Raw genomic sequence first — 23,866 nt, 5'->3', positions numbered from 1 at the left:
TAGATCCACAACCAGAAACGCCCAAGGCACCTGCTCACTTTAGGCTCCCTTTTGTCTTTTTTTTCCACACGTTTCTTCCTGCACGATGTCGCATTTTACCCAGGATTATACAAATCCCTTTTCCCCCCATAAGCACTGTTCCTTGTCTTAATAAACTTTGCACAGACATCTTTTTTTTAAATTAAATATTGTTCAGATTAACAGTTAAGGACACTGTTCCTTGTCCTTATAAACTTTGCACAGACATCTTTTTTTTTTTTTCCAATTAAATACTGTTCACATTATCAGTTAAGGAACATCTCGGGGACAGTTGGGGTCATTGGAGTGTGGACTGCAGGTCATGCCATCGTTAGATTTCTGATTTTCCTGAGTCGCTCTCTGGCTTCTGAGAGAGCGTACCCTTTTTCTAAGGGGACACACGGTAACAGGGGTGCAGGCATGCTGCGTCCACAGCCTCCGCTGAAGGGGTTCAGAGAAAAAGTCTGTATGTGTATATTTATAGGTAGAGAGAAGAGTGCAGCAGATATGGTAAGATGTTAGCAGCGGTGGGCTGGGGGAGGGGTAAGTAGGGGCTCTGGGTGCAATTCATGTGATTTTCCTGTAAGTTTGATATGATTTCAAAACAAGTTATGGTCACAGGTTTACGTTCTTCACGATAGTGTCCAAACACATGGAAAGCAAGTCTAATCAAACTCAGCGAACTTATCCTTGGGATTTGACAATGATGACTGCTTTGCCACTGAGTCTAAAAACACATTTTTAAAGTAAATGGGAGCCACTGTAAAATCCGTATCCTGAGTATTCTGTGTCTTTGAACAACGAAGCCATGTTTCCTGGGCAACCTAACAGAATTAGGTGTTATGCCTTCGTGTGCCCAGATGTCCTGTGCATGTTGTGTTTTTCCTAAGTGCGTGCTGCTGTCCGTGGTGGCGGGCTGGCGTGGCGGGTGTGGGCGACAAGGGTCATCGTCCTCTTGCTGCGACTCTCATATCCTTCCCCTGGTGTTCTGGCCTCAGGCTGATGGTCCGCGGCTACCGCCAGCCACTGGAGAGCACTGACCTCTGGTCCCTGAATAAGGAGGACATGTCTGAGCAAGTTGTGCCCGTTTTGGTAAAGAACTGGAAGAAGGAGTGTGCCAAATCCAAAAGGTAAGTGCGAGCCTCTTGCCAGGCGTTCTCTAGGACCACTGGGTCACCCCCTTTTCTTGCCACCACGGTGCAGAATGGTGGCGGCGTCCCCTCCGACTAGCTTCCGGGTCCTGGGCGAGCTGCTTTCCTCTTCCCAGCCGTGGTCGGCTCATCTGCAAAATCCAGGAAGAGTCTTCCACGTAGCTAAGACAGTCTGGGTAGACAAGAGCAAAAGATGGATGCTGTTTGCTTGGGCCCTCGGCAAGTGCGTGCCTGGAGTGCGCAGCCCTGCCCTGCCTGAGACAGCGCCACCTTGCCTGTCTAACCAGGAACGTCCGGGCTCCTGAGTGTCGTTGCTCTTCTCAGTGTTTTGGCCTCGACTCACCAAGCCCATCGCTTCAGCAGGTGTTCTGTCAAGGAAGCCCTCACCAAGGGTGCTTTGGACTGTGCTGCATTTAAAAATAAAATAGACTTTAGTTGTTTTTTTTCTTTAACATTGTATCTGTTTAGGGGCGCCTGGGTGGCTCAGTGGTTTAAGCCACTGCCTTCGGCTCAGGTCATAATCTCAGGGTCCTGGGATCGAGTCCCGCATCGGGCTCTCTGCTCAGCAGGGAGCCTGCTTCCCTCCCTCTCTCTCTGCCTGCCTCTCTGCCTACTTGTGATCTCCGTCTGTCAAATAAATAAAATCTTTAAAAAAAATTAAAAAAAAAAAGATTGTATCTGTTTATTTGACACAGAGAGAGAGACAGCAAGAGAGGGAGCACGAGCAGGGATGGGGAGTGGGAGAGGGAGAAGCAGACTCCCTGCTGAGCGGGGAGCCCATGCGGGGCTCAGTCCCAGGACCCCGAGATCATGACATGAGCCAAAGGCAGATATGCAACGACTGAGCTACCCAGGTGCCCCTAGACTTGAGTTTTCACAGTGGAAGGCAGAGAGGGTTGTGTGTAAGCCCCCCTTCTCCCATACATAGTCTCCTTTGTTATCAATGTCCCCCAGCAGAAAGGATATTTGTGAGAATTGATGAACCCTTGCTGACGCATTGCGATCACCCCGAGCCCATAGTTTGCATTATGGGTCACATTTGTTGTCCTGAATTTTATTTTATTTATGTATCTTTTTTAAGATTTTTAATTTATTTATTAGAGAGCATGTGTGAGCAGGAGGAGGGACAGGAGAAGCAGACTCCTTACTGAGCAGGGAGCCTGATGTGGGGTTTGATCCTAGGACCCTGGGATTGTGACCTAAGCCGAAAGCAGACACTTCACCGACTGAGCCCTGCAGGCGGCCCAGTATCCTGAGTTTCAGACACGCCTCCCACATGGGCTGCGTGCCATCCCGTGACCTCTTACCAGGTTATTTTGGGAATCAGGCCAGGGCCTCCCCAGCACATACTTGATTTCATCAAACCTAAGACGTCCTCAGTTATGTGAAGCAGCATTGTATTACGTGCTGATAAGAAAGGAAGGTGGCTGTTACAGGAGGGTAGGTCATGGGCCTTGGCCTGTGTCCCACATCCAGAGGAGGCAGTTGAGAACTTATGGGTGATGTGGGAGTGGTAGAGGGTTGTGGCAGGAACAGAACCAAAAGTGGCTGTCCTTCCTCCTGTGGTTTTATGGGGTGGGCCTGTAGTTGACCTCTTAGCACTGGCTGACGATGGGGTCAGCCTGCTGTATGGGATCTCTCAGACCAATTGTCCTTCTGGGAGAAGAACCTTGGACTTGGAGGTCCAGTTGCCAGAACACCCAGGTTATGGATCTTCGGTCAGGCCTGATTGGGGCTGGGAACTGAGGATATTCATCCTGTTGGCTACTAGGACACCAGCAGAGGCCCTTGTGATGCTGAGCTGGTGGCCCATTCGGGGTAGCCACGGACACAGGAGAGGTTGTCTTAGGGCAGGCAGGTCGAGCCATAAGCCTCTGTGGGCGGGCATTGCGAGATGGGCGGTGTTCTGGGCACGTATGGCTCCTCCTGAATCTGGTCTGAATTTGGTGCCCGTGGCCCCGTAGGAGGTTCTCAGGCAGAGGCGGGTCCCTGGGTCCACCCTTCTGGGTGAGCAGGTTACTGTGGATGGCGTGGGAGAGGTTGCCTCTGAGGCTCTGCGGAAGGGGGACCAGGCTTGAATGAGAAGCCCTGTCTGTCACCGTCCTGGCCCTTAACTGATTCGTTCAGCAAATCTGAGGTCTCCTGCTGCTGTGCGGTCAGTTCAGGCCGTCTGTATTCAGACTGTGGGACCAAAGAGGCTCCTTGTTGGGGGCCACCTTACCTTCCATATAGGAGACCGACAGGACAGAAGTCGAACATACACGGACAGGGAAAGTTTTGGAGAGCGTCACATTTTATGAGATGATAGCAAGGAAGTGGGGCAAGCGAGGGCTGAGGAAACTGATAGAGACGCTGTGGTTGGGGACAGACTCGCACAAGGCGACATTTGAGCAGAAGTTCATATTGAAGGAAGTAGTGACCCGCGTCCATGTGTGTGGGAAGGGCTTTATGGTTAGAGGGAAGAGCTCATGCAAAGGTCCTGAGGTAGAGGTGGGTCTGGCATGTTTATGGAGAAGCGGGGGGAGCAGTGTGGCCTGAGTGGAGTGTGTGAGGGGCAGAATGGAAGGCGGTAGGGGAGGAGAAGCATTTGCAGGGGAATCATCGGCCAAGCTAGTGCGTTCAGGTTTGATCTTAAGTGCAGTGAGAAGTCAGAGGGGGGTTTTGTGCAGGACAGTGACACGTCCTGAGTTTTGTTTTTTAACCAGCGGGGCTGCCCTGGGGAAGGTGAGAGAGGGGGCAGGGAGACCAGGGTGGGGCCTTAGGGGCTGTGTCTCTCATGTCCCTTCGTGCCCCAGAGCCCCTGTTTGCTGCTCAGAGGGATTTCCCACAGTTGAGTGCTATAAACATCATGGTAAACCCCGTCATGGTCATGGGTAAACCGCAGGCAGGTAATACCCTACGAGTGGTGTTGCTTCATCTGGACGCAGCACCGGGCTGGGCGTTCCCATCTTGCCTGGCAGGATGTGGTGAGCCCTGGCTCCTCGGGCTTCAACATGGGCCACCCCTAGAGGCACTGGCTCTCTCAATACCTCAGCCTCAGGGGTTCTCAGCTTGGGGGTTCACTGCCTTTTCATTTGCTCTGTCTCTAGAGGCACAAACCAGATGGACATGGTGGGTGAAGGGAAAATCCTCTTCTCCGCTGGGATTTCTTGGTGTGGCTCCTTGTGGCCAGGCTTCCTCACTTAGCTGGGGAACAGGCTGCAGGTGGGAGGGAGAAGTTACAGAGGAGCCCTGGCAGACCGTACGGGGTGATGGATATGTTCACCGCCTTGATTTTGCAGACAGTTTCATAGGCCTATGTGTCCATGTAGGTCAAAACTCATCCATTCATACACTCCCAATATGTGCAACTGAGCATATGTCAGTTACACCTCATTTAAGCTGTAGATGTTTTTTAAAAGGCAGAAAACATGCTTAAGGACAGGGTGGCCATTTTTGCTTAATTGTCTCTATTTTGTAAAGGAATGCAGACAGAAAATACCAAAAAACGACACAAAGCGCCAGCATATGTGTGCTGAGCGGTGGTTCTGAACCTTGCAGACTCACTGTTGCCTTGAATACAAAGATTTTCCAACATCAGTACAGTTACTTTAAGGTAATCGATCAGTAAAAATAGCCCACCCGCATAGCTAAAATTTAAAAAATTAACAAAATGCTCTCACTAGACTTCTGAGGAAATCTGAAACAGTTTTGTCATAGGACAGTGTGTATTTCAGTGAGTAGATGCTCAGGCGCGTGCGCGCTGGGAGAACAGAATGGAGAGTCGCTGCTTGTCCCAAAGGGGAGGGTTCCCTGTGACAGCTGCAAATCCCTCCCGATCTTCAGACCCACCGTCAGTTGCCCTCACAGAAGAGGTTTTGCAGAGTCATGGCCATCACTTGGCTAAATTCTGAACAAAATACAGTCTCCCCTTCTTTTCAATAATGGTTGCATTCCTGGGGGCACCTGGGTGACTCAGTGGGTTAAGCCTCTGCCTTTGGCTCAGGTCATGGTCTCGCGGTCCTGGGATCGAGCCCCGCATTGGGCTCTCTGCTCAGCGGGGAGCCTGCTTCCCCCTCTCTTTCTGCCTGCCTCTCTGCCTACTTGTGATCTCTCTCTCTGTCAAATAAAATCTTTAAATAAAATCTTTATATAAATATATATTTATATAATAGATGTATATGTGTATCTATATAAATATAAAGATTTAAAATAAATAATATAAAATATAATTTTAATTAATATAATTAACACAATTAATATATATAATAATATAATAATATAATATAATTTAAATAATATAAGATATAAAGATTTAAAATAAATCTTTAAATAAAATCTTAAAAAAATAATTACATTCCTGAAAAAAAATTCAAGGTGTATTTAAACTTAAAACTACAAAATACACACTATGGATATTACGGATTTATGTCTGAAAATGGAGTTCGATTCCAGATCTGGGTGATTTCGGGCAGGCTTTTCAATCTACGGCGATTCCTGTTGGGCTGTTTTTGGGGGACTGAAGGTCCTTAGGTCACAGAAGGTCTGGTTTCTAGCTCAGTCGTTGATAATCAGAGAATACGGTATTTGCAAAACAATTCCCTTTGAAAAGCTCTGTTTTTGAGGAACAGAAAGCACTGTAAAAAAAAAAAAAAAAAAGAAAAAAAAACCTTGAAAAAAGGGTAGGGTGGTGGGGGAAGTTTGAGTCATTTGGATTCATAAGCAGCACATTTAAAATCCTGCCAGGGCTACCAAGGGGGTGGGATGGGAGGGGGACCCTTGCCACTCCCACTGTGATTCCCGAGACTGTCCTTCTGTATATCCTTAGCACTAAGAAGAGTGAAAATGTGCCCCAAGGTTGTAAAATGCATTCTCTGCATTTGTAGGTCAGGTCTGCCCTTCTATGTGACGGATGACAGAGTTCTCTGTAGTGTCTTGCTGCTCTTTGGTTGGTTCGAGCCCCCTGTCGTCTGCTCCCAGTCCTGTTCAGGTCACCCTGAGGTTCTCACCGATTCTGAGAAAGGGCTGCCAAACCTCATTTCCAGTCCTTAGCTCCAGGCCTTGCTCACCCTGTTCCCTCCGTCTGGAGCATCCTTTCTTTCTCCTGATTCTCCCATCCTGCAGGTCACTGCTATGATGTCACCTCCCCTGGGAAGCCCCCATGATAGCACCAGCTAAAAGTCTTTTTTTTTTTTTTTTTTAAGATTTTATTTACTAATTTGACAGAGATCACAAGTAGGCAGAGAAGCAGGCAGAGAGAGAGGGAGGAAGCAGGCTGCCTGCTGAGCAGAGAGCGGGATGTGGGGCTCGATCCCTGGGCATCCTTTCCTCTCATGAGGCTCTGTGATAGTGGGGCTCCAGGTCTGACCCGAACATGTGTTTAGTTCATTAGTGGACAAGTGACTGATGGGCATCTCTGCCCACATTGGAATCTCATCTACTCAGAAAGGCTCTTTTTCTTCCCAGCCTTCAGCTTACCCACCCCTTTCTGTTCCTTTGCTCTGGATGGTTTTCTCCTGACTCAGACCTTTCCCCTCCAATTTTCCTTTGGAGAATTCCTCTGGTCCTTCCCAGCCAGAGCTCGCAGATGCCCGGCTTGCTTCCTCTCTGGTCGTGGAGCACTTCCCTCCTTTGTGGGCTTCTTGTTAATGGGATAGTTTTCTTTCTTGATTTGGCCTTAGCTGATCCTTCCCACCGTTCTTGACCTTGACCATGTCCACCCAGGCATGAACTTTCCTCTTCTCTGCCTGCCCTGGACCTTCTCCCTGACCTTTTGGCACCTGTCTCTCGGCCACTGGAAACAGCCCTGGGTCACCAGCAGCCCACGCAGGCCCAGGGCTGGGTCTGGTTTAGGAAGTGGTACAGAGAATGAACAGGGGAGGGCTGAGCCACTCCCTTCCTCTCTGCCTAGCCCTCTTTCTTCCTTGCCAAGGAGGCCTGCCTGTGCTAAAAGGAATTATACTAAAAATCCTAGTAGGAAAAGGGCAGCTTTAGGGCAGGTCAATAAAGGGAGTTGGGAAGGTCTTGCACAGTGACATTGACAATGTGGTTGGTGGAATAATGCACAAAGATGTCCATGGCCTGATCCCCAGAACTTTACCTGGCAAAGGGCCTGATATGATTACTGGATCCTTGTAAAAGGAAACAGGAAGTCAGGGTGTGGGGGATGGGGGTGGGGAATGCTCTGCAGCTATAACCGCCTTTTAACTGGAGGAAGGGGCCACAAGCCTGGGAATGTAGGAGGGTTCCAGAAGTTGGAAAAGACCAGGAAACAGATTAGAAGGAATGTAGCCCTGTGGTCCCCCTTCAGATTTCTGACCCCCAGAACTATGAGATGATAAATTTGTGCTGCTGTAAGCCACTCAGCGTGTGGTAATTTGTTACAGCACACATAGGAAGTTATACAACTTGAGACCGAGTTTAGGTTTTATTCTGGGTGCAGTGGGGAAGCTATGAGTTGAAGTAGGAGGATGTGTTTTTAGGAAGGTCCCACTGGCTGCTGTGGAGGAACTTGGATGTCAGGGAACAAAAGTGGGAGGAAATGAAGGAGCAGGAAGGAGGATGCCCCAGTGGTGGTCATTTGCATGGGTCAGAGGCTGTGAACATGGACAGAGTGGTTGGGTGCCCACATATGTCCTGGGTGGGGACAGACAGGACACATGCCTGATCGACCCAGAGCATGGAGGAGATTCCCATGTTTCTGGGCCTTTCCTGGGGTGGGAATTGAGCCAAGGCAGGTTAGAAAGCTGTGCTTGCTAAGAGAGAGTGACAGGTCGTTTAAATAGTCAAGTGTGTGGCGTCAACGTGACAAGGGAGAGCCTTCTGAAACTGAATGCCATTCAGTACGCTTACGCCATGGAAGGATCCTATAAATTGCAGATACTTGGTTAGGGGAGGATGAAGCATATGTTTGGGTGGAGGAGCCCACGTCGGGCCATTTGAAGATGCTGACTTGACTTTAATTTGGAGACCAGGGTTAGGAGGTATGTCTTTGCTGTGTAATATGTTGCCCCAAACCTAGCAGCTGAGAATGACAGCGAACATTTACTATCTCCCATGGTTTCTCTGGATCAGGGATCCAGCCTAGCGGGGTGGTTCTGGGTCAGCGGCTCCTGAAGTCGCAGTCGCCCTGTCAGCTGGGGCCACATCATCTGAAGGCTCGACTGGGACTGTAGGCCCTGCTTTCCGATTGCACACGGCAAGTAAGTCAGTGCTGGCTCTTGGCAGTGTCTCATCACAGGGGCTCCTCCAGTGGGCAGCTGGCTTTGTCTGGAATGAATGATCCAAGAGAGGGCAAGACAGAAGCCACTGTGTTTTCTGTGACCTAATCTTAGAAGTGCACTCCACGATTTCTGCTATATCCTCGTCCGAGTGGGAGGGGACTGTGCAGGGCCCCGTACGAGGACTCTAGTTTCTCACGTTCTTGCAGACACTTGTTACTATCTGGCTTTTTGATGATACCCCTTGTGGGTGTGAAGTAATACTGTTCTGTGGTTTTGGTTTATGTTTCCCTGATGATGAATGATGTCAAGCAACATGTCATGGCCATTTGATATCTTCTTTGCCCTTTTTAAATTGGGTTTTTCCCCTTAACATGGTCTGGTTACAAGTAGATATTTCATTGGCAAATATTTTCTCTCATTCTGTGGGTTGTCTTTTCACTTTCTTGATTGTATCTTTAGATACACGACACTTTTTTTATTTTGACAAAGTCCAGGTGATCTTATTTTTTCTTCTGTTGCCTGTGGTTTGGGTGTCATATTTCAGAATCCATTGCCAGAGCCAAGGTCATGAAGATTTTCATCTTTCCTCATTTACTTAGGAGAGAGAGCGCCACATGCATCCGTGCAAGCTGGGGAGGGGTAGAGGGGAAGAGAATCTCAAGCAAACTCCCAGCTGAGCACGGAGTCTGCTGCTCCATCACATCTGTAGATCGCTGTGGGCCTTGCACTTTTCAGCGCCCTTCGTGTGTATTAACCCACTAATTTCCACAGCAGCTCTGTGAGCCAGATCCTACTTGTATCCCCATTTAATGAACCTGGGCTGGTTAGGGAACTTGCCAGAAAGCCACACAGCTGGCCGGCCAGGGCCCCAAGTCTGTGCTCCGAAGCAGCGTGCTAAGCTGCCTCTCTGCAGTGACTGGCTTTCTCGAGCTGGTCTCCCCGAGGGTTGGGTGTTGGGGGCTTATCCCTGGCCAGCCGGCGGAGTCTCCAGAAGACCCCACAACCGGTCCACACTCCTTGTGTTCTAGGCAGCAGGCGAAGATGGCATATTCCTCCAAGGATCCCGCCAAGCCGAAAGGGGGCTCGCAGGTGGATGTGAGTGAGGAGGCTGAGGTTTTGATCGTCAAGTACCCCCAGAAGGGGCGGGAGCCGTCTCTGTTCAAGGTGTTATACAAGACCTTCGGGCCCTACTTCCTCATGAGCTTCTTATTCAAGGCCCTCCACGACCTGATGATGTTTGCCGGCCCAGAGCTTTTAAGGTAAGACCCCTTCCCTCTCAGCTGGGCAAGTTTTTGTGTTCTTGACCTTCCACAGGCGGTACTCCTAACCTCTGCCTTGGGGTCACGTGGGGTGCCCCACGGGCTTAATTACAGCCGAGCCTCTCTGTCTTCTCCCACTTTGCCCAATACTTTGCTTTGACCCATCTGAACTCGGGCCATTTTGGTTGCAAGTAACCGAAACCAACTTCCCCTGAAGCCAGAGGAGGAGAAAGGAATGTCTAGGGAAACCGAGAACGAGAAAACGAGCCAGATTGTGTCAGACTGCAGCCTGAAAGCAGAAGGTTACAAGGAGGTCCCCTCCCTCCTCTCTCTCTTTACCTCTCTTTACCTCTGGGGGGGCCACCCGCCCCTCGTCTTTGCCTTCCTACCTTTGCCTAACATACTCTCTGGTTACCTGCGAGTGGCTCTCTGGTGATGAGCCAGAGCAGTCGGTCCGAGAAGCCACCTGCACCTGCTGGGACAACCTGCACGGCCCCATCACCCCTGTGGGTTTGTTTTTCCCTGCATAAAATGGCAGGAATAACACGCGCCTCACCTGGCTCGGGGAGAGTCAAAATGCGGATGTGAGAGGACTTGTTCCCTGCGCGTGTGCGTCAGGCTCCGGTCCTTCCGTCCTTGCTCCCTCAGATTGCTCATCAACTTCGTGAACGATGAGGAGGCCCCGGACTGGCAGGGCTACTTCTACACCGTGCTGCTGTTCGTCAGCGCCTGCCTCCAGACCCTCGTCCTGCACCAGTACTTCCACATCTGTTTCGTCAGCGGCATGAGGATCAAGACAGCTGTCATTGGTGCTGTCTACCGGAAGGTAGGTGGGGTCAACCGGAAGGTGGGTGGGGTCAACCGGAAGGTGGGTGGGGTCAACCGGAAGGTGGGTGGGATCTCCTGGAAAGCAGGTAAAGGCCGGTCCTCACACCCAGGGCCTCACATTGACGTCTCCGGGTGTATGTAGCCTCAGAATCTGTGGGGACCTGGCTAGGTCACCCCCAAGGCCACCATGAGGATTTCAAGCCCAGCTTCTGGAGCAGTAGCAGGAGGCCAGCCCACAGGACCGCAGCTGGCCACAGTTGCCCATCAGGCGTGAGACCTTATCAAAGCTGATGTGTAGCGTGTCCTTGAGGCCTGTGTCAGCCATGCGGAAGGGAGTTTCTTAGGTGGCATTCAACTTGGGAAAATGCATGTTCATGCTGTCATGGCCATTGATACTCTATTTGAGCTTGTTCTGACTCTCCATTTGAACTGAGCAGGTGGTCCTTTCCCTGGATAGTGGAGTGCTTAGGCACTTAGGCAGTCCAGCTTTAAGGGAATTTCTTGGTTCCTTCCATTTCTTAGCTTCTGGGGCGAAGACACTGTTTGGGCCGGGTGAGTGGAGAAAACACTCCCTAGCAGGTAGTCAGGAGAGAGAGGCCAGTTCGTTGGTTCTAAGCCCTGTCTGTAAGTTGGACTCGCCTGGAGAACTTCAAGAACTCCCACTGCCCAGCCTGCTCTGCAGACCGACAAAATCAGGATTTCTGAGGGTGGGACCTAGGCATCTTTATTTCTTAAATTCCCCAGGCAATAGTGTGAAACCATGTTTGAGAATCAGGACAATTTTATCCTTCCAGGGGATGTTTGGAAGATGTCTAGAGATGTTTTTGGTTTTTGGTTGTCCTAACCAGAGATGGAGGTGTCTAGCTAGAGGCCGGGGATGCTGGTGAACGCCCTATAAGGCACAGGCAAGTCCCACAAAGAGGTATCCAGCTTCAAATGTCAGTCATGCCAAGATTGGGAAACCCTGACCTTGACCTTGCTCCTTGAGTGTGATCTGCGGACCAGCAGCATCCGCATCGTGTGGGAGCATGTTAGAAATGCATCGCCCCAGGCCCGTACCCCAGTCCTGCCAAATCTGAAACGACGCTGTAACAAATTTCCCCAGTGATGTGTGTGCACCCTTCAGTGTACGACGCCCTGGTTTAGCTGATCTTGGGGTCCCTTCCATATTGCGGAAGTCAGGATGAGGCAAAGACTGTCATTGATAAGAGCTGGGGCTTTGCGATGGGACCTACGAGCTGAGAACGCAGAGAAGGTAGGAAGGCAGGAGAAAAGAGAGGGGGTTTTCCGTTCCTGAGCTGTGTTCTTCCTCCACGTGGACCTGGAGGAAAGGTTTTTGCCTGCCAGACTCACCACCTTTCTCTCTCCATTGTCCTGCAGGCCTTGGTGATCACCAACTCAGCCAGAAAGTCCTCCACTGTTGGGGAGATTGTCAACCTCATGTCTGTGGACGCCCAGAGGTTCATGGACTTGGCCACGTACATTAACATGATCTGGTCAGCTCCTCTGCAAGTCATCCTTGCTCTCTACCTCCTGTGGCTGGTGTGTGTTTGACCTTGTTCCCCTTGTGCAGAGGGAGGGACCACCTCACGTGGGCAGTGGGGATGAGGGAGTGGGTGTCGGTGATAAGAACCTCTGTCTTTCACTGGGGTTTTTTTTTTTTTTTCTTGACATCATTCACACTTTATTTTCTGGTCTCTTGGACAATTTCTGGTGTCATATCTGTTTTCTTGGTCATTGGATTTATGCTCTTTTTGATGGCATGATACTTGTTTGCATTTGTATTTTTGACGGTATGTAATTAACAGCCTTGTAAAGTACACGCCATATTTCTCCCACTGTATCCTCCCAAACAGTAACAAAATTTCTTTATTCACTAGCCCTGAATTGTGTTGGTTAAGATTCTCCGAGTTGTAAGGGATAGAAACCCATTTGAAAAGGGTTGGTAAGCAGGGTGTCTGGGTGGCTCAGTTGGTTAAGCATCTCCCTTTGGCGCAGGTTGTGGTCTCAGGATCTTGGGATCGAGCCCCGCATTGGGCTTTCTGCCCAGCAGGGAGTATCATTCTCCCACTGCCCCTCCCCTCTGCGTGGGCTCGCTCTCTCTCATATGTACATGCTCTCTCTCTTTCAAATAAATAAAATCTTTAAAATAGGCTGAGCTAGTAAAGGGAATTTTGTGGGGGCATATAACTGATGGGCACAGGGTATGGTTTTAGGCATGGATGGATCCGGGCGTTTACGCAGTGCTGTGAGGACTCAGGCTCACCCTTTCATTATTTCCCGGCCCTATTTGCCTCTGAGATGACTTCATTCTCAATCGGATTTCCCTCAGTGGCTTCCGTACCTTTGGGCTTTTACCATCTTTCCTGAGAGCAGTGTCAGAGAAAAGAGAATATTGCATTCCTCATTTCCTTAGCCAGAGTCCCAGGCACATCCCTGTACCAGTCAGTGTGAACCAAGAGGCAGAGTTCTCTGACTGGCCAGCCCAGGTCACATGCCCTCCCACAGTGGGAGTGTGGAGGTGTGATTGACAGCCCCTCCACATGAGGAGGGGAGGTTCCCACAGTGAAAAGTTGACGAGGTGCTCATGGCCTAACACATGCCTTATCCTTTGTCACTCTGAGCCTTTGCCTGTGTCTGTCTTTCTGACAGGAATTCCTTTCTCTCCTTTTTTTTTTTTTAAGATTTTATTTATTTATTTGACACAGAGAGAGATCACAAGTAGGCAGACAGGCAGGCAGAGAGAACAGGGGAAGCAGGCTCCCCGCTGAGCAGAGAGCCCGATGCGGGACTCGATCACAGGACCCTGGGACCATGACCTGAGCCGAAGGCAGAGGCTTAACCCTATGGGCCACCCAGGTGCCCCCCTTTTCCTCCTTTGCTAAGGATGAAGTCCTACCCGTCTTTAAAGGCAATGATAACTGCCAGATCCACATTGCTTTTCTCTCAGGATTAGATGGATTTCTTCCTTTTTTTTCTTTTTTTTGGGGGGCGGATTTTGTTTATTTATCTGACAAAGAGAGACACAGTGAGAGAGGGAACACAAGCAGGGGGAGTGGGAGAGGTAGAAGCAGGCTTCCCGCTGAGCAGGGAGCCCAATGCGGGGCTCGATCCCAGGATCCTGAGATCATGACCTGAACCAAAGGCAGAGGCTTAACCCACTGAGCCACCCCTTTCCCTCCTTTGCTAAGGATGAAGTCCTACCTATCTTTAAAGGCAGTGACAACTGCCAGATACAGATTGCTTTTCTCTCAGGATTAGATGGATTTCTTCCTTTTTTTTCTTTTCTTTTTGGGGGGTTTTGTTTATTTATTTGACAGAGAGAGACACAGTGAGAGAAGGAACACAAGCAGGGGGAGTAGGAGGGGGAGAAGCAGGCTCCTACTGAGCAGGGAGCTTGATGCGGGCCTCGATCCCAGGATCCTGGGATCATGATCTGAGCCAAAGGCAGACGCTTAATGTCTGAACCACCCAGGCACCCAGGATTTCTTCCTTTTTAAAATTTAGTAAAGGAGCTCCTCTGATGTTACCTTCTGGAATAGTTTTTTGCTGCTTGGTATAGCTGCTCCTCCTCTCCTGATAAGTGTCTTGGTTACTCATGGGCTCAGTGTCTTGGTTTTTTTTTTTTAAGATTTTGTGTATTTATTTAACAAGCGCATGCTCATGCATGAGTGGGGGGGGGGGGCAGAGGGAGAAGCAGACTCCCCAGGGAGCAGGGAGTCATACGCGGAGCAGGATCCCCAGACTCTGAGATCATGACCTGAGCCGAAGTCAGGAAGCTTAACTGACTGAGCCACCCAGTGCCCTTCACTGTCTTGCTTGTGCCTTATTTTTTATTTCCTGCGAGTGTAGTCCCAGCAGGGCCCAGTGCTTAATAGGTGTGCAGCAAATAATCCGTTGATTTGACTGTAGTTTACATATTTTTTTTGGTCTGTTTATACAGCAGAAGACGAGTGATTATAAATTGTTTCTAGAAACGAAACTTAGAAATAAGTACCAGAGTCTGAATGTCTTTTGGGGCCGACATCATGGGGTATCCACTTCCCCGGAAATTTCAGCCATGGGTGAAATAGTTTTTTGGAGCATTTCTTTTAGAATCAGCGTCTAGGGTTGATTTATGAACCATTAAGAAGATTGTTCTGTTTTAGATGAGGGTTGCTGAAAGTATCATTGACATTTGGGGCCAGATAGTTTCTTGTTGGGGGTTTGTCCTATGCACTACGGGATGTTCAGTGGTGTCCTTGGTCTTTTCACTCTGATACTAAGAACACAGTTCCCTGTTTGGGAACCACTGGTTTGGATAGAAAACCGGCTTTCTCTGTTCATCCATTAAAAATATAGTATAGGAGGAGCGCCTGTGTGGCTCAGTGGGTTAAAACCTCTGCCTTCCGCTCAGGTCATGATCCCAGGGTCCTGGGATCGAGCCCCGCGTCAGGCTTTCTGCTCAGCGGAGAGCCTGCTTCCCTCTCTCTCTGCCTACTTGTGATCTCTGTCTGTCAAATAAATAAATAAAGTCTTAAAAAAAATACAGTATAGGATAGTGACGGTGGTGTGGGCCCAGGAATGAGACTGTCTGGGTTCAAATCCTGCCTCTTCAATGATTAGATTTGTGATGTCATTCCCTAAGGTCACTAAACCTCAGTGTGTCTTTATTTGCAAAGTGGTGCTGGTAATGTTACATTTCATCATAGGGATGTTGGGATGAAGGAATGAATCGGTACAAGTTATGTTCATAGAACGGTGTATGGGGTATAAACACACTGAGTATCTTTTTTTTTTTTTTAAGATTTTATTTATTTATTTGACAGAGAGAGATCACAAGTAGGCAGAGAGGCAGGCAGAGAGAGAGGAAGGGAGTCAGACTCCCTGCCGAGCAAAGAGCCCGATGTGGGGCTCAATCCCGGGACCCTGGGATCATGACCTGAACCGAAGGTAGAGGATTCAACCCACTGAGCCACCCAGGTGCCCCGAGTATCTTTTTTTTTTTAAAGATTTTATTTATTTATTTGACAGAGAGAGATCACAAGTAGATAGAGAGGCAGGCAGAGAGAGAGGGAAGCAGGCTCCCTGCTGAGCAGAGAGCCTGATGTGGGACTCGATCCCAGGACCCTGAGATCATGACCTGAGCCGAAGGCAGCGGCTTAACCCACTGAGCCACCCAGGCGCCCGCCCCGAGTATCTTTTAATTATTGTTTGCTGTCAGAGTTTATTCTGAATGCTTTAGATTGTTGGTAGAAATCACTTTCATTCTTGAAGGTGGATAATTTGTCACTGGCTGGAGATACTTTGCAGAAACTGTTATGAGCAACAGTTTTTTTGGGGAGACTAGGACCAGTGCCCCTGTGTGCATTGACTTAGAAGCGACTACTGTCCTGGTTTTCCAAATGCTTAAGGGGGAGAAAAAAATCACATTACCCTGTAATTTCATCCATTGAGTACGTGCACTGGGCCAGTTTCTCAAGCTGTGTTTTTTTCAGGTGTTGAAATTAAAAAATGGAGATCTGTAGCTTATCTTGGCATCTTAACCTCTCAGGGGTAGTTTCCTTATCTGCCACTGGGATAATAGAACAAGTCTACAACCTCTTCTCTACATACCCCCAAATCCAAAAGGTGTGGAAGTTTTCCTTAACTCATGTGGTGCTATAACCTGACCTGAGCTGAGGGGAAGTGTTTGGGATCTTGATTATTCTCTCAGGCCAATACTCCTATTTTGGTGATGAGAGGTCAGTACCCTTGATGACGTAGTGCTGTGCTAGGGCTCAGGGGGCGTGTAATGCAATATATGGACTCGCCGGGGTCAGCAGTCCCCAAGACCACGCCAGGTTGCTAGGAGGACTTGGGGCTCTCATTTTTACAGCAGGAGAAAGCAACGAGTTAAATACACAGGGGGAGGAATGGGGAGTGGCAGGAAGCAGGTACAGACTTCGGGATTCCTCTCCCAGTAGCCTCACAGCGGATGCACTTCATTGCCTAGCAACAAGTTCTGACAGCGCGGGAAACGTTGTCAGCCAGGGAAGTTTAACAGAGACCCAACGCCCAGGGTTTTTACTGGGGATTGGTCGCACAGGTGTCCTCTGCCTGGCCCATACCAGACTTTTAGACTCCCAGAAGACAAAGGGGGTTTCAGCATAAGCCATAGCGTTTGTACAAAGAGTTGAGGCCCAGTGAACCACTCGTACCAGTTCTGAGAATGGTGGGAGCCCTCCCTAAATCCAAGCTCCCAGGTGGCAGCCAAGGGCCAAATCTATAAGCAGGTCTTCAAACACGATAAACCATTAGGCTGGCTGTGTTAACTCTTTCCTATTCAATGCTTTATTACCTTTCTAAAGTCCTTTAGAGAAAACATGAGAGCTGGGGGCCTTCCCAGCTCTCCCTCAAGCAGAAGGAGAGGGAGACAAGCAGACACCCTGCTGAGCAGGGGAGATCATGACCTGAGCCAAAATCAAGAGTTGGCCGCCTAACTGACTGAGCCACCCAGGCGCCCCACCGTTCTGAAGTTCTGATTTCCGAAACTCATCTGGCCCCGTCATGTTCTTAAAGGGGTTGTGAGACCCCAAGGGAGGCTCACAAATAAATCTGAATGTTCTTATAAGCCTGTCGCTGGGTAAGAGTGACGCAGCTGCTCTGAAGATGATCGGCCCGGTCTGCAGGATCGGCGTGGGGTGGCTCAGCCAGGGAAGCCCCCTGTTGAAGACCTCTGTTCTCTTTCTTCCTTAGAACCTGGGCCCGTCCGTCCTGGCTGGCGTGGCTGTGATGATCCTCATGGTTCCTGTCAATGCCGTGATGGCCATGAAGACCAAGACCTACCAGGTAGGTCTTGGAGCCATCGGGCTCCAAGTTGCGCTCTTGTCGAGACCTTTCCATTTGGGTTCTAGCTGAGTTCTTCGCAGGCCCCGGAGGGGTTCTCAGCTCCTCATGCCTGTTCGAATCCCCTGAGGAGCTTTCCCAAATGCTGATACCTGGGCTCCATTTCTGGGATTCTGGTTCATTTCATGTGGGTGAGACCCCAAGCATCAGTTTTTAAAGCTTCTTGGGTGATTCTGATGGACTGCCAAGGTTAGGAGCCCTTGAAATAGCTAGACCTCCGAGGCCAGTGACCAGAATCACATCTGTGAGCCTCTGGGAAGTTCCTTATTTCCCACGGAATGCAATCATTTACGTGTTTTCTGTGCATTTTCAAGAGTTGAGTAAACATCACTCCCTGACTACTTTTTCCCTCTCTTACCTTATGCTAGGCTCAGTGTTCAACTCTCTTCAGCAGTGTTTTGTATTTTTTAAGTTTTTCAGTATCCAAGTGACAGAGCTGTTGCCTTCTCATCATAAAAAATGTTCCATTGATAGAAATAGATTAAAAGGGAATATCCGCTTCCCTTTCCTCTCCGTGTCAGTGAGCCTGTTGAAGCAAAGCCTTCTCGAACTTTCCGTGTATTGATAGAGAGCTCCGATTTTACAGTTAGGTTTCGTGGTGGGCCCGGGTGTGTTTCCTTATGGTGTCACCACCATGTTTGTCGTTACACACGTGGCCCGTGTTGCAGCCTGGTCTGATCACTTGAGACCACGTCTTAGGGATCTTTCCGTCTAATGTGACTTCTTTCTCTTGAACTGGCACCACGTGGTCTGTAACTGAGAGGGGCCAGAGTTGACTTCTCTGCTCCCCTGTTGATGGCTCTTTATGATGTGCCTGTGGAACTGCAAATAAGAATGCTTGACGGCGCTAATGATGAGTCCCGGGACAGGGACCTGTTGGAATGAGGCCTCAGCAGGTGCGGGTGGGAGGGGGTTAGGCAAGAAAGGGGCCCTGTCACCTTTCGTCCTCTGAATGCTGTGTAGTAGGCTTCCCTGAGTGGCCCACTTTTTTTGAAATAGCGTCAGTCACTGGCTTTGACTTTCCTGGACTTAAAAGCAACCTCATCCATGACCCAGGAATGACGGGAGCCCTCAGCCACAGTTCTTATGAGCATGAAGTGGCTAGATGCATGCCCAGTGCTTAGAAAAGTGCTCGGCATCTGGAAGACGCCCAGTGCTATTTAACAGGCAGTATGTAGAGAAACTAAGGAAACGGAGACGGGAAGAAAAAAAACAAAACCCAAAACCCCAGCATCGTTATCTCTCTTGTGTTTGGATCAGCAGAGTAGGGTCCCTGCCCTCCTTCCCTGGACACCGCAGGGTTGTTCTTGTTCTGCTTCTCAGATCTAAGTTTAATAGGTGTCTTAATCAATGTCCCATTTAACGTGATCCAAAGCAGGTTCTTCCCTCGGTAAAGGAGTCCTTTGTGCTCTCAGGGTCAAAAGGAGGAGGATTCATAGGGATTTCGGGGTTGGCTTTTGTACCCTCTGGAGGCCCCGTTCTCCCATGGGGCCAGAAGGGGGTCCTCCACTGTGGTGTTGACTGCTCTTGTCTCTGAAGGTGGCCCACATGAAGAGCAAAGACAATCGGATTAAGCTGATGAATGAGATTCTCAATGGGATCAAAGTGCTCAAGCTTTACGCCTGGGAACTGGCCTTCAAGGACCAGGTGCTGGCCATCAGGCAGGAGGAGCTGAAGGTGCTCAAGAAGTCGGCCTACCTGGCGGCCGTGGGAACCTTCACCTGGGTCTGCACACCTTTCCTGGTGAGTGAAGCCACGTGCACCCTGGCCCACCCCACGGGGGGTTTGGTGGTGTTTCATGTCCGAACATGTTCAAAAAGGTCACGGGTTCAGCAAGGCCTGGTCCTACCACTCCTTGGATGAATGGCCACCCACCCCCTCCCCCACTTCATTGTCTTCCCAGCTCTTGGTAGCTGCCAGCCCAGGGGTCCTCAGAAGCAGCCACTTCTGGGAGCTGCTGGTTGATAGGTTCACGATGAGATAAGAAATTTGTGCCAGATGTCAAGCAGGTCTCTCTGCGTCCTTGTTAGAAAAACATGCGGGCAGAACCACGCTGTGCCCTCGGTGTCATAGTCGGGTGACAGCACCGTGTCAGCAGCTGCTCCGTTGCCGACCCGTCAGGAGCCCAGGATTTGGCAGGTGCCAGATGTGCTCTAAGATGTACTTACTGTCTGTCTGTCCCTCCCCGAGAAGGGCAGCTCCGGGAAGGGGAAGGCAGGGATTCTGTCTTCTCTGTGCACTGCCGTACCCACGGTGCCTAAAATAGTCCATCGGAGGTGGACTTGTCATTCGTTGTTTAAAAAAAATGAAACCATACAGAAACTCATCAAATGAAAAGCATATTGTCTTCTGTTCCATCTGTTCCCTTCCTCCAGAGTGTTTGAGAAACACTGGCAAAAAGTAGAATTGAGTGAGCTTTTTCTACCAAGGACCAACTAGCAAACATTGTAGACATTCTGGGCATAGCCTCTCTGCTGCTATCTCTTCTTTTTTTTTCTTTTTAAGATTTTATTTATTTATTTGACAGAGAGAAATCACAACTAGGCAGAGAGGCAGGCAGAGAGAGGAGATGGAAGCAGGCTCCCTGCTGAGCAGAGAGCCCAATGCGGGGCTCGATCCCATGACCCCGAGATGATGACTTGAGCCGAAGGCAGAGGCTTAACCCACTGAGCCACCCAGGCGCCCCTCTGCTGCGTCTCTTCTTTCCTGCCAGTGTGGCCATCCGTAGTTCACACGTGAACAGGCGTGGCTACATTCCTCTAAACATTTCTCATAAATACTGAAATTTGAGTCACATATAAGCTTCCTGTGTCATACATTATTTTGATTTTTTAAAAAGTTTTCTATGTCTGTTAAAGTATTCTAAACCCATGGGCCAGACATAAACAGGTGTGGACCCCTGGCTTAGCATTCGGGTGCCTGTTGAACTTGGCTGCCAGCTCTTGGTGTGACCCGAAGTCGGTCAGTCCGCCTCCCTGCCTCTGGGTTCTTGCGTGTGGAACATGCAAGGGCTGGGCCACGGGGGTGTCACACAGGCCCCTGCCTGCCCCCCGCTCCCGTCCCCGCACTTGATGTCCACAGCTCATTGAGGGGTTCTCTCCCACCGAGTTCTTTTCGAGCCACCCTCCCGGTGACCAGTGTCAGCGGACTGGAGCTGCCGCACGAAGGGACCTCTTCTAGCCGGTCTGGGACTCCGCGTTCTCTTAGATCCTTTCCGGCTCACATACGCCAGCATTCATGGCTGGAAGGTTCTGCCAGCTCATTCTTTGAGAACACTCTGGTTTCCCCAACTTTCCCCAGATCTCTGATGGCTTTCTTTGAGTTTTAGAAGTAAAAAGCATCAGAAGACTGGGTGATAGTTATATAAGGTGTTCATTTGATTATTTTCCTTTAAACTCTTAAATAGTCTCAGTGTTTATAATTGTTAACTGTTCTTCTTTGTATGATACATTGTATTTTAAAAAGGACAATGTATTCCCTGGTAAAACTAGTTGAAGCTGTTCCAGCAGGTCTAGGACAGGGTTTCTCAACCTCAGCACTGTTGCCATTTGGGACCCGACAATTCTGTTTTCTTTGTGGGGTGGAGGGGTGCTGTCCTGCTCATTGTAGGGGTGTTCAGTGGCATGTCTGGACTCAACCCAGCAGAGGCCAAGTGGCACCTCTTCCCCCCTTCCCCCCTCCCAGTTGGGACAATCAGAGACACTGCCAGGTCCCCCGTGGTTAAGGATCGCAGGTGTGTCTCGGTCTTCAGACTTCGGTCACCTAGCTTCTCTCTGTACCAGTTTCTTTTGCATATTTCTAGGGAAATCCTGTGCGTGCAGCAGCATAGCGGTGACTGTCCATCATAAATGCAACTAAACTTACATATTTCTTTTCCTTAGTTTGACACGCATGATGGTAAGTCATACAGCAATCCAGAACATTTTGAGTTGCATTTCTTTCATAGGAAAAAACTCTGCAGCCAGAGGGAGAAACTGACAGGGTTCAGTACTTGGGTTGTGTTACACTTGGGGTGGGGGAAACTTCCCATAACCCCCGACTCTGCACAGTGGGTCTTCTGACTGAGTGTCCAGTTTCTAGCTTGTCTTCGCTTAACATCTCCTGCCCTAGTCTCCATCAGGAGATACTTAAAAGCGCAACTAGCTTTTCTTGACCTTGAATTTGCTGCTCAGTATAGTGTTGGGGGGGCGGGTAGGGGTAACGGGCTTCCAGAGATGGAGTTTGTTAAGCTGTTTGGCATGAAACAGATGAGCCCGGGTGTCAGTTGGAGACCTTGGCCCTGGCCGGGACACTGAAGCCTCTGCCTACATTAGGATAAAATATGTAGCCTTTGGTTCCCTTGAAAGGTGTTTGCATGTTCTTTCCACTGGCGAATTCCTACGCTTCAAGGGTGATGAGGTGTTTACCCACCGGAAGGTGTGATGGAAGACAGAGGCCTGAGGAGGTCAGACAAGAGTGGGGATGCCATTTTGGCGGGATTGATGGGATTGTTTTTCTAAAATACAGAGCCTGGCATCTATCATGTATGCTTAATGCGCTTTCTAAAATAGTATCCCCAGGCAGCCATCAATATTTAGCATTTTGAGTCTTGGAAGATTTGGGAGCTTCTCCTCTTCTACTTACCCTTACCTCTTTTTGTTAGGATAGTTATCATTCTGTATGATAATTACCCATTGTGTATTTCTTTGCTGATCAGATCGTAGAGGGACCTGATCTTTTCTTTTTTTCTCTCTCTTTTTTTTTTTTTTGGCTTGCATTCCTAGAACTGGACTTGGCAGATGGTGCACATTCAGTAAATGTAATGGAGGGAATAACTAAATGAGTAAAAGTTTTGAATAAACTGTGTTAGTCAGGAACTGCGTTGCAATTGGCAGAAACCTTGCTCAAGTTGACTAGATTGAAAACGAAAGTGGGATTTTTGAGTCACAAGACTGAAAAGTGTGAGAACTTGCTGGTTTTGAGCATGACTGGGGTTTCAGTCATGGCTGGATCCAGGTGTTCCAGAGGGAGTGACAGCCCCCACCCCCACCCCACCTGTCTCTCAGCTCTGCATTCTCCATGGTGTTTTCTTTTGTCAGGGAGCTGCTCACCACATAATTACAGTTCATCCTGTCATCTGAGTAACCCCTGTTGGGAGAGGACCCATTAGCCCATTTTCCCATTAGTCTTGGCAGAGCTGTGGGATTGGGTCTCACTGTGGCATTGCAGTTGGCCGTGTGCTTATCCCTGAATCGCTGGGGCCAAGGAGATGGGATGCTTGGATTGATGAGAGTCGTGTGGCTTCTGTGGGAGCTTGGGGTGGGACATGACCAATTCATTTATGGCCGAAGCTCATTGAGATAGAAGAAAATTGGGGTATTGTTACCAGAAATGGGAGTGAATATTAAGCAGACTGAATGAACAGATGTCCTACACAAAGAGACATCAGGTTTTTCAGGAGTTGGGCTGGAGTAGATGGTTCATTTCTTTGCCACATTTCTCAGTGTGGAGGCTCTATTAGCTCCTGGAGTGGGACACTCGTTTTTCATTGTTTGGAGAAACTTTTTACATCCTTGACTCTCACCCATCACAAAGCTGTGGCAGACCCCAGGCCCTTTCTTTGCACTGACCCCACTCATCTCCACCCATGCCCAGATACCCCTTCTAAAGAGAACTCACTTAATAACTGTTTCCCCTAGACTGAGTCTCAGGAACGCCAGGCCTGCCTTACTCTTCAACACACAGGGCTGGTACACAGTAGGTGCTCAGTTAATCGTTGATGAAGAATGGCCTCCACTTCTGGAGAAGCCAGGGCCATGGAACTGATGGGCCACATGATATTCCCTCTCTACACATGCTCTGTGCTGTCAGCAACTGCCCCGATGATGGCGTTGGGGGTGGGGGGTGTGTTCTGGTGGCGAGATGCCTGCAGCCTGATATTCCCGCTGCTGAGGAGACCCCTCTGAATGTGTTCTCTTCTGCCCCCAGGCCCATCCAGCCCCTACCCACCTATCTGTTTATGTTCATCTGTCCATTCATCACTCCACAAACGTTCATTGAGGATCTGGCCATGGTCCAGATTTCTGGTACTCTCAACTGGTACTAGCTGCGAGCTAGTACAGACAGAAATCGCTGCCCTCATGGAGTGGTCCTTCATTCTAATTGGGAGAGACAGATGATCAACAGTAGACATCATAAATACGCTGTGTAATGTACAGTTAGTTGTAAGTGCTATGGAAAAGAAAAAGATTGAGGCCGGGGCGGAATAGATAGGGCTTACAGTTTTTAATAGGATGGTTAAAGGCGTCACTGAGGAGGTGACTTGAGTAAGGGCCCACCGGGGAGTGGGAGGAGCACGTGCAAAGACCCTGTGGCAGGACAGTGCCCACCCAACGGAGGCCAGTGGGGCTGGAGGAGGAGCTGGGGGGAGAATGGTAGGAGAGGAAGGAAGAGATTTTACAAACCAGATAGGCCCTGGGCTGGAGTCAACACTGTAGCTTCTGTGCAGTGTCAAATTGACTGTAGAGGGGTGGGTTTTTTGTTCTTATTTTTTTTAGTGAGC

At 49.4% G+C, this 23,866-nt stretch overlaps 1 protein-coding gene across 1 annotated transcript in view; it reads left to right on the top strand.

The window, feature by feature from the left end:
• ABCC1 (ATP binding cassette subfamily C member 1) overlaps window positions 1-23,866 on the top strand; it is a 133,027-nt gene that overhangs the window by 59,430 nt on the left and 49,731 nt on the right. The window contains exons 7-12 of the mRNA XM_045993322.1: window positions 1,017-1,148; window positions 9,400-9,630; window positions 10,279-10,456; window positions 11,839-12,000; window positions 17,176-17,268; window positions 18,865-19,068. Of these exons, the coding sequence (XP_045849278.1) occupies window positions 1,017-1,148; window positions 9,400-9,630; window positions 10,279-10,456; window positions 11,839-12,000; window positions 17,176-17,268; window positions 18,865-19,068 (1,000 nt within the window). The remainder of the gene's footprint in view (window positions 1-1,016; window positions 1,149-9,399; window positions 9,631-10,278; window positions 10,457-11,838; window positions 12,001-17,175; window positions 17,269-18,864; window positions 19,069-23,866) is intronic.

This window comes from Meles meles, chromosome 21 (assembly GCF_922984935.1).
Source record: "Meles meles chromosome 21, mMelMel3.1 paternal haplotype, whole genome shotgun sequence".
Lineage (NCBI taxonomy): Eukaryota > Metazoa > Chordata > Mammalia > Carnivora > Mustelidae > Meles > Meles meles.
Note: the sequence above shows the minus strand (reverse complement) of the source record. Positions and strands in the feature narration are given on the sequence as shown.